The sequence below is a fragment of the Coregonus lavaretus genome, assembly GCF_964263955.1.
Source record: "Coregonus lavaretus genome assembly, contig: HAP1_SCAFFOLD_7342, whole genome shotgun sequence".
Classification (NCBI taxonomy): domain Eukaryota; kingdom Metazoa; phylum Chordata; class Actinopteri; order Salmoniformes; family Salmonidae; genus Coregonus; species Coregonus lavaretus.
In genome coordinates this window covers 16,159-27,242 of record NW_028161867.1, presented here as the reverse complement: position 1 = coordinate 27,242, position 11,084 = coordinate 16,159, and the positions used below count along the sequence as shown (strand labels likewise).

At 40.9% G+C, this 11,084-nt stretch overlaps 1 protein-coding gene across 1 annotated transcript; it reads left to right on the top strand.

The window, feature by feature from the left end:
• Positions 1-6,389: 6,389 nt before the first annotated feature.
• On the top strand, positions 6,390-9,346 carry LOC311119979 (uncharacterized protein; the record flags this gene model as incomplete). The annotated part of the gene is made up of 4 exons (XM_084194618.1): positions 6,390-6,521; positions 7,577-7,678; positions 8,817-9,059; positions 9,204-9,346. Coding segments are annotated over exons 1-4 (573 nt in total), but the record flags the coding sequence as incomplete, so codon positions are not given.
• Between the last annotated feature and the right edge of the window lie 1,738 nt (positions 9,347-11,084).

Below are 11,084 nucleotides of genomic sequence, written 5' to 3'. Positions count from 1 at the left end.
CAAATACTTTCGAAAGGCAGGGCAGGATGGATATAGGTCTGTAGCAGTTTGGATCTAGAGTGTCACCCCCTTTGAAGAGGGGGATGACCGCGGCAGCTTTCCAATCTCTGGGGATCTCAGACGTTATGAAAGAGAGGTTGAACAGACTAGTAATAGGGGTTGCGACAATTTCGGCGGCTAGTTTTAGAAAGAAAGGGTCCAGATTGTCTAGCCCAGCTGATTTGTAGGGGTCCAGATTTTGCTGCTCTTTCAGAACATCAGCTGTCTGAATTTGTGTGAAGGAGAAGCGGGGGGGGCATGGGCAAGTTGCAGCGGAGGGTGCAGAGTTGGTGGCCGGGGTAGTGGTAGCCAGATGTAAAGCATGGCCAGCTGTAGCAAAATGCTTGTTGAAATTCTCGATTATTGTAGATTTATCGGTGGTGATAGTGTTTCCTAGCCTCAGTGCAGTGGGCAACTGGGAGGAAGTGCTCTTATTCTCCATGGACTTTACAGTGTCCCAAAACTTTTTGGAGTTAGTGCTACAGGATGCAAATTTCTGTTTGAAAAAGTTAGCCTTGGCTTTCCTGACTGCTTGTGTATATTGGTTCCTAACTTCCCTGAAAAGTTGCATATCGCGGGGGCTATTTGATGCTAATGCAGTACACCACAGGATGTTTTTGTGCTGGTCAAGGGCAGTCAAGTCTGAGGAGAACCAGGGGCTATATCGGTTCTTAGTTCTGTATTTTTTGAATGGGGCATGTTTATTTAAGATTGAGAGGAAATTACTTTTAAGGAACAACCAGGCATCCTCTATTGACGGAATGAGATCTATATCCATCCAGGATACCTGGGCCAGGTCAATTAGGAAGGCCTGCTCGCTAAAGTGTTTTAGGGAGCGTTTGACAGTGATGAGGGGTGGTCGTTTGACCGCGGACCCATTACGGACGCAGGCAATAAGGCAGTGATCGCTGAGATCCTGGTTGAAGACAGCTGAGGTGTATTTAGAGGGTATGTTGGTCAGGATGATATCTATGAGGGTACCCATGTTTACGGATTTAGGGTTGTACCTGGTAGGTTCGTTGATAATTTGCGTGAGATTGAGGGCATCTAGTTTGGATTCAGTGGCGCCTGCTGAAAAAATTCTCAGGAGGGGCAATTTTTCTGATGATTTAGGTGACCTACACACATTTAAAAAAAGATATGTCCAGCAACAACATGAAGACAGGGGCAGCATATAAGTCAATACCAGAAGCATTTATTGACTGATCTGGGGAGATGGATTCCAGTTTCTGTGACAGATTATAAATAATCTCTGATGCCTTTGTTATATTAGCTTTTGGTTGAATGTACTGTCGTAGTAAATATATAATGTTATAGCTTGGTCTGACTAAAATCTTGTGCATGACCCATTTTGTGTTGGGCGTTTGTTTTCAATCAATGCTGTTCCTATCCTATAACAATGGACAAAAGAGTCCTATCTTGTCAGCCTTGTCAGCAGGTGGCCAAGGACAACACCCACGCCATAGGTCTCTCAGTTCTTCCAACTCACGAGTTCTTGCTCTGAGGACACACACACACACACACACACACACATCATCACTGATAACACACACACACACACACATCATCACTGTTAAACACACACACACACACACACACAAATCCCCTCTCTTTAGGCTGAACATTTGAAGACAGAGAACCCGACTCAGAGCCAATGCAACAGTGGAGGGGACCTCGCCCAACTCATCAGGACCAATCAGAAGATCAGAACTACTAGATTCAACCTACATCATTTATTGTATAAAATGTCTGCACACAATGTTTTCGGGGCTCTCTTCAGATAGCTCCCTAAGAGTTTGACGAACGAGTCCGTGCACGCGATTCCAGATATCTTTACCTCTGAATAAACTGCCTTTATTATACCATATCCACCCTGTCCAAAGTCTCTACTTGGTCTCAGTTCTCCAGTAAACTTGTGATTATCAACAGTACACAACGGTAACAAACAATTGGGGGAACTCACGGGGCAGATAGTAAGGTCGCAGTGACACAGAAAGCAGTTCAATGTCGGGGGTACAGAGTCGCTCTCTTACCAGGATCGATTTTCCCTGTGACTGTCAGATCGCGGTCCGCTCTGACCAGGGTGAAGCCGGCCGGCTCCACTTCTCTGTCCGGGACTCTGTCATCCAGCCAAGTCTCCCAGCTGTATTGGATTCCGCTGCCAGCAGCGTTTTCATTATTTAGTCCGTTCGTAGCGGGTATGTACACGATCAACAAGATCAGTCCAAAACCCACCACTGGAAATCCATGGTTGGCAGAATGTTTGTAAAGTAAGTGTACAAATTAAAAAAAAAAAATAACGCCACACTGCAGGTCGCAACAGAGATGCTGCTAGCCGCTATTTTCTTAGTTACGTTCATGGTTACGTCACGTATGACGAAAGCGCGTAAGTGCAAGCCCTCAGACACCCATAGAGAATGTATTGAAAGCTTTGAAATTTGAAAAAAATAGATTTTACATGACAGGCTATGAGAGACTTCTGGGCGATTTTCAACCTGACTGAAATCGCCCCAAAAACGGGCGGGGCCATTTGAAGCACGACTTTAGCCTGATTTGACATTTAGTGGCAGTCAGATCAGATTAGAACACTGATAACTACTGTTGCCGTGATATAATTGATTAGAAAAAAAATCCCTTCCTTTTCCCGTTTGGCAGTGCGTCGCCCATATCGCCCTATTGAACAGGCCGTCCCTGTTTGGATTGTAGGATGGCCGGGGTATTAAGCATATCCCAATTTAGGTCACCAAGCAGTACGAACTCTGAGGATAAATGGGGGGCAATCAATTCACATATGGTGTCCAGGGCACTGCTGGGGGCTGACAGAAAACCAAAAAAAAGCTCTAACAGAAAACCAAAGAAAAGTAATAACAGTGATAAATGGTTTGATGAAGAATGCAAAAACCTAAGAAAGAAATTGAGAAACCTATCCAACCAAAAACATAGAGACCCAGAAAACCTGAGCCTACGCCTTCACTATGGTGAATCACTAAAACAATACAGAAATACACTACGGAAAAAGAAGGAACAGCATGTCAGAAATCAGCTCAATGTAATTGAAGAATCCATAGACTCTAACCACTTCTGGGAAAATTGGAAAACACTAAACAAACAACAACACGAAGAGCTATCTATCCAAAACGGAGATGTATGGGTAATGACTACCAGAACCCACTGGATTCTCCAATTACATTGAATGAACTACAGGACAAAATAAAAACCCTCCAACCCAAAAAGTCCTGTGGTGTTGATGGTATCCTAATACCAATGATAAAATATACAGACTACAAATTTCAATTAGCTATACTTAAACTCTTTAACATCATCCTTAGCTCTGGCATCTTCCCCAATATCTGGAACCAAGGACTGATCACCCCAATCCACAAAAGTGGAGACAAATTTGACCCCAATAACTACCGTGGGATATGCGTCAACAGCAACCTTGGGAAAATCCTCTGCATTATCATTAACAGCAGACTAGTTCATTTCCTCAGTGAAAACAATGTACTGAGCAAATGTCAAATTGGCTTTTTACCAAATTACCGTACGACAGACCACGTATTCACCCTGCACACCCTAATTGACAAACAAACAAACCAAAACAAAGGCAAAGTCTTCTCATGCTTTGTTGATTTCAAAAAAGCTTTTGACTCAATTTGGCATGAGGGTCTGCTATACAAATTGATGGAAAGTGGGGTTGGGGGAAAAACATACGACATTATAAAATCCATGTACACAAACAACAAGTGTGCGGTTAAAATTGGCAAAAAACACCCCAATTCCTTTCCACAGGGCCATGGGGTGAGACAGGGATGCAGTTTAAGCCCCACCCTCTTCAACATATATATCAACGAATTGGCGAGGGCACTAGAACAGTCTGCAGCACCCGGCCTCACCCTACTAGAATCTGAAGTCAAATGTTTTCTGTTTGCTGACGATCTGGTGCTTCTGTCACCAACCAAGGAGGGCCTACAGCAGCACCTAGATCTTCTGCACAGATTCTGTCAGACCTGGGCCCTGACAGTAAATCTCAGTAAGACAAAAATAATGGTGTTCCAAAAAAGGTCCATCTAGACACCGTTGCCCTAGAGCACACAAAAAACTATACATACCTCGGCCTAAACATCAGCGTCACAGGTAACTTCCACAAAGCTGTGAACGATCTGAGAGACAAGGCAAGAAGGGCCTTCTATGCCATCAAAAGGAACATAAAATTTGACATACCAATTAGGATCTGGCTAAAAATACTTGCATCAGTTATAGAACCCATTGCCCTTTATGGTTCTGAGGTCTGGGGTCCGCTCACCAACCAAGAATTCACAAAATGGGACAAACACCAAATTGAGACTCTGCATGCAGAATTCTGCAAAAACATCCTCTGTGTACAACGTAAAACACCAAATAATGCATGCAAAGCAGAATTAGGCCAATACCCGCTAAATATCAAAATCCAGAAAAGAGCCGTTAAATTCTATAACCACTTAAAAGGAAGCGATTCCCAAACCTTCCATAACAAAGCCATCACCTACAGAGAGATGAACTTGGAGAAGAGTCCCCTAAGTAAGCTTGTCCTGGGGCTCTGTTCACAAACACAAACAGACCCCACACAGCCCCAGGACAACAACAACAACAACACAACTAGACCCAACCAAATCATGAGAAAACAAAAAGAGAATTACTTGACACATTGGAAAGAACAAACAAAAAAACAGAGCAAACTAGAATGCTATTTGGCCCTAAACAGAGAGTACACAGTGGCAGAATACCTGACCACTGTGACTGACCCAAACTTAAGGAAAGCTTTGACTATGTACAGACTCAGTGAGCATAGCCTTGCTATTGAGAAAGGCCGCCGTAGGCAGACCTGGCTCTCAAGAGAAGACAGGCTATGTGCACACTGCCCACAAAATGAGGTGGAAACTGAGCTGCACTTCCTAACCTCCTGCCAAATGTATGACCATATTAGAGACACATATTTCCCTCAGATTACAGCGATCCACAAAGAATTTGAAAACAAACCCAATTTTGATAAACTCCCTTATCTACTGGGTGAAAAACCACAGTGTGCCATCACAGCTGCAAGATTTGTGACCTGTTGCCACAAGAAAAGGGCAACCAGTGAAGAACAAACACCATTGTAAATACAATCCATATTTATGTTTATTTATTTTCCCATTTGTACTTTAACTATTTGCACATTGTTACAACACTGTATATATACATAATATGACATTTGAAATGTCTTTATTCTTTTGAAACTTCTGAGTGTAATGTTTACTGTTAATATTTATTGTTTATTTCACTTTTGTTTACTATCTACTTCACTTGCTTTGGCAATGTTAACACACGTTTCCCATGCCAATAAAGCCCTTAAATTGAATTGAATTGAAATTGAATTGAGAGAGAGAGAGAGAGAGAGAGAGAGAGAGAGAGAGAGAGAGAGAGAGAGAGAGAGAGAGAGAGAGAGAGAGACTTATGAATCAGGTAAATTATTAATACTCACATTTCCCACACACACTTCTCAATAACTCTTCACACTGATGCCTATATGGCCATTGAGTGCAAGCCATCACATGACTTCCTTATGAACGATGCCACTAACAGTATAACCTTACAGAGTATAACTTCCTGCTACAAGTTGATTGGACCCTTAAAACATTCTATCAACTGTAGTGGACCCCAGACAGAGATAAAAGGTACCTGGTGGAGAAGCACATTAGACCAACTTCTCAACTACTTGTCAGTACAGTTAGAATCATACAGTAGATATTACCATTAGGAGTCAGTTAGAAAGGTAATCATACAGTAGATATTACCATTAGGAGTCAGTTAGAAAGGTAATCATACAGTAGATATTACCATTAGGAATCAGTTAAAAAAGTAATCATACAGTAGATATTACCATTAGGAGTCAGTTAGAAAGGTAATCATACAGTAGATATTAACATTAGGAGTCAGTTAGGAAGGTAATCATACAGTAGATATTACCATTAGGAGTCAGTTAGAAAGGTAATCATACAATAGATATTACCATTAGGAGTCAGTTAGAAAGGTAATCATACAGTAGATATTACCATTAGGAGTCAGTTAGAAAGGTAATCATACAGTAGATATTACCATTAGGAGTCAGTTAGAAAGGTAATCATACAGTAGATATTACCATTAGGAGTCAGTTAGAAAGGTAATCATACAGTAGATATTACCATTAGGAGTCAGTTAGAAAGATAATCATACAGTAGATATTACCATTAGGAGTCAGTTAGAAAGGTAACCATACAGAGTCAGTTAGAAAGGTAATCATACAGTAGATATTACCATTAGGAGTCAGTTAGAAAGGTAATCATACAGTAGATATTACCATTAGGAGTCATTTAGAAAGGTAATCATACAGTCAGTTCAGATGGATGACTACATCAACAACCAGGTAACTGAAGAAAATGAGAACAGAGCAACGAGGAGAGTGAAGACTGAGACCCATCGCTCAGGTAACAACTATATCACACACACACACATTGACAAAGACTAACACAACCACTTGACACAAAAGCACTGAAAAATGCTGATAGCAAGTCTTAGTGGAAACATTTTTTAAATAGGATTTTACCTTTAAAAATATGTACAGTACCAGTCGAAAGTTTAGACACACCTACTAATTCAAGGGTTTTTCTTTATTTTACAATTTTTTACATTGTAGAATAAAAGTTAAGACATCAAAACTATTAAATAACACATATGGAATCATGTAGTATCCAAAAAAGTGTTAAACAAATCAAAATATATTTTATATTTGAGGTTCTTCAAATAGCCACCCTTTGCCTTGATGACAACTTTGCAAACGCTTGGCATTCTCTCAACCAGCTTCATGAGGTAGTCACCTGGAATGCATTTCAATTAACAGGTGTGCCTTCTTAAAAGTTAATGTTTGAAGGGCTCTTTGTTTTCATGTACAAGATATTCTTTCTCCACCTTTTGGGACCTTGTCACAACAAAACTGATTGGCTCAAACGCATTAAGAAGGAAAGAAATTCCACAAATTAACTTTTAAGAAGGCACACTTGTTAATTGAAATGCATTCTAGGTGACTATGTCATGAAGCTGGTTGAGAGAATGCCACGAGTGGGACTGACCATCCATGAGTTCAAAATGGTTGTTTTAAACATGTTTTGAGGCTATACAGTGTTTGTTTACAATTACAATGGAGTAAAAAAAAAACATCAGCTTTTCATGACAGTTGAACTAAGCTCATGAGGCATTTATAAATTATAATCATTAAGAATCTATGGGTATATATAAAATATTGATGTAGCAACTGCAGATTCACCCTTTAATGTAATGATGTGCTTCTAACATGTTATACTGATACAGTAACTTCCTCTAAAGCAGCTGTGAGAAACAGTCCTCTCGTTGCTGATTATGTCACACCCTCAAGTGTGTGCCCGTTTGTGTGTGCTTGCGTGTGTGGGGGAATGTGTGTGTACGTGCTTGCTTGCTTGAATACGTGAGTGTATGTGTGTTCTCACATCAGTGTGTATCTCCTCAGGACCTGAGGATTCAGGGAGAAGACTCTACAGGATGGGTGCTGTGAGCTTTGGGATGCTGTGTGTTCTACAAGTCACTCTCAACATCTCCCTGAGACTAGTCTGTGAGTGTATTGTTATCTAATCATTACACTATATCAGACTTTCACAACAAGGTCCCAAATGCAGATAACCCACTGGGTACAGATGTCAATTCAATGTCTATTCCACGTTGGTTCAATATCATTTCATTGAAATGATGTCGAAACAACGTTATTTCAACCAGTGGGGAGTGTTGTTATCTGTGTAACTAAGTTCCTTGAGGTCGAAGGAATTGTCCGCTGAGCTCCGAGACAGGATTGTGTCGAGGCAAAGATCTGGGGAAGTGTACCAAAAAGATTTCTACAGCATTGAAGGTCCCCAAGAACAAAGTGGCCTCCATCATTCTTAAATGGAAGAAGTTTGGAACCACCAAGACTCTTCCTAGAGCTGGCAGCCCGTCCAAACTTAGCAATAGGGGGAGAAGGGCCTTGGTCATGGAGGTGACCAAGAACCCGATGGTCACTCTGACAGAACTCCAGAGTTCCTCTGTGGAGATGGGATAACCTTCCTGAAGGACAACCTTCTCTGCAGCACTCCACCAACCAGGCCTTTATGGTAGAGTGGCCAGACGGACGCCACTCCACAGTAAAAGGCACATGACAGCCCACTTGGAGTTTGCCAAAAGGCACCTAAAGGATGCTCAGATCATGAGAAACAAGATTCTCTGGTCTGATGAAACCAAGATTGAACTCCTTGACCTGAATGCCAAGTGTCACGTCTGGAGGATACCAGGCACCATCCCAACGGTGAAGCATGGTGGTGGCAGCATCATGCTGTGGGGATGTTTTTCAGCAGCAGGGACTGGGAGACTAGTCAGGATCGAGGGAAAGATGAACGGAGAAAAGTACAGAGAGATCATTGATGAAAAAACCTGCTCCAGAGAGTGCCCAGGACCTCAGACTGGGGTGAAGGTTCACCTTCCAACAGAACAACAACCCTTATGTAAATGTGATATTTCCGTTTTAGATTTTTTATAAATATGCTAAAATTTATAAAAAAGCAAAAACTGCTTTTTCATTATGGGATATTGTGTGTAGATTTCTAAAATAGTGAAGGAGTCTAAATACTTTCCGAATGCACTATTATGTATCAATCCTTTCCAGATAACAGATGCATCAAAGACTGAAGAGAAGCATTTTTCTCTTTATAAAACCAATTCAGATGCAGAGAGAGACCAGCTACATACCAGATACAACAACCTGACTGTAGAGAGAGACCAGCTACAGACCAGATACAACAACCTTGCTGAAGAGAGAGACCAGCTACAGACCAGATACAACACCCTGACTAAAGAGAGAGACCAGCTACATACCAGATACAACAACCTGACCAAAGAGAGAGACCAGCTACAGACCAGATACAACCGGACTGAAGAGAGAGACAGGCTTCAGAATTTGCTTTGTGGTCAGTGAGCTGGTTATCATATTTTCCTTTATTATAAAGTCAATTTGTTCATTGAGATCTAGTCCAGTGAATCATGGAAAATAAAATGTGATGTTTATTGTTTTGTATCATATTGTATCAGTGTTGTGTTGTGTCATCAAACAGAGAAACCCTGTTTTAATGGATGGAGGAAGTTTGACTGCAGTTGTTACTTCCTCTCTACTGAGGAGAAAACCTGGGAGGAGAGCAGACAGGACTGTCTGAAGAGAGGAGCACACCTGGTGATAATAAACAGCAGAGAGGAACAGGTGAGAGAGAGAGAGAGAGAGAGAGAGAGAGAGAGAGAGAGAGAGGGGGGGGGGGGGGTGTAGACGGTATTGGGACGGTGACAAATGTTTTGTTGTTTTGGCTCTGTACTCCAGCAGTTTGGATTTGAAGTGATACAATGACTATGAGGTTAAAGTGCAGACTGACAGCTTTCATTTTAGGGTAATTTCAACAAATATCGGGTGAACCGTTTAGAAATAAAAGTACTTTTTTAACCTAGTCCCCCCATTTTATTGGGTCAAATTCACATGTCTACTTAAGTTACAGACTCACATATATCACACCCCCAAGATTCGCTAACCTCTCACCATTACAATAACAGGAGAGGTTAGCGTGTCTTGGGGGTGTGATATTTGTTCATCTTTACCTTTCTCACTCATCATTATTCACAGTTCATTCAGCACTTTCCGTAATCATTAAGTGTTTAGAAACATATTCTACTCTTATTTACAATAAAAGTGACTCCAGAATGACACAATACATTATTTACCATTAATTTCAATTAGTCACGAAATATTCTGAAACACAACCAAAACAAACAGCAAATGCATCCAACAAGTTTGTAGAGTCAGACGCTTGATGTGGTCATTGCGTGCTAAGAATATGGACCAAATACTAAACTTTGACTACTTTAATACACATATAATTGAATTTGTCACAATACTTTTGGTCCACTAAAATGGGGGACTATGTAAACAAAGGGCTGTCATTTCTAAATGGTTCACCTGATGTGGATGAAAATACTGAAAGCTGTCAGCCTGCACTTTAACCTCATAGTCATTTTATCATTTGCTGGAGTACAGAGCCAAAACAACCAAAAATGTGTCAATACCTTTGGAGCTCCATGTATATATATTTATCTTTCTCAACAACAGGAGTTTCTCTTCAATCTCAACAAGAGAGTCTGGATTGGTCTGACTGACAGAGAGAGAGGGGGGACCTGGAAATGGGTGGATGGAACAATACTGACCACAGAGTAAGAGAATATAACTACTGTGACAATAAGGATCCAATATTCAGTTCATTCCATCTTTATCTATATAGGTTATTGACATTGATGGCAGAAGTCAACAAAATTGAATTTGAGCTGAAACATTTTTGTATTATATTTAGGATTGTGATGTTCTAACTGTGATATCTGACTGTTTCTAACCCTGTAGGTACTGGTATTAACCATGATATCTGACTGTATTTAACCCTGTAGTTATTTGTATTAACCATGATATCTGACTGTTTTTAACCCTGTAGTTATTTGTATTAACCATGATATCTGACTGTTTCTAACCCTGTAGGTACTGATATTAACTGTCACGACCCGGTGCGAGAAACAGTCACTAATAATTGTCAGAACCCAGAAGATGAGGCAGACACAGCAGTACTAGAGATGGTGGTTTAATAAAGAACAAAATCCTCAGGCAAAGAAACTAAATCCACAATGTCCAAAAATAAAGCCAAGAGGCACAAAGAGGAAAACCTCCAAAAAACAAAGAAACTCCACAAAGTGGTAAAAATCCCACCAGAGAAATATCCATATAACACAAGGCTTGGGCTGGGGCTGGGTGCTAACTTACAAACACTGAGCAAGGAACTGAGGAACACACAGGGTTTAAATACTAACAAGGGAATGACCTACAGGTGCAAACAATAATTAGATCAAGAAAAAACAAAAGGTACAAAAAAGGTGCAATGTGGACATCTAGTGACCAAAACCCGAACAGT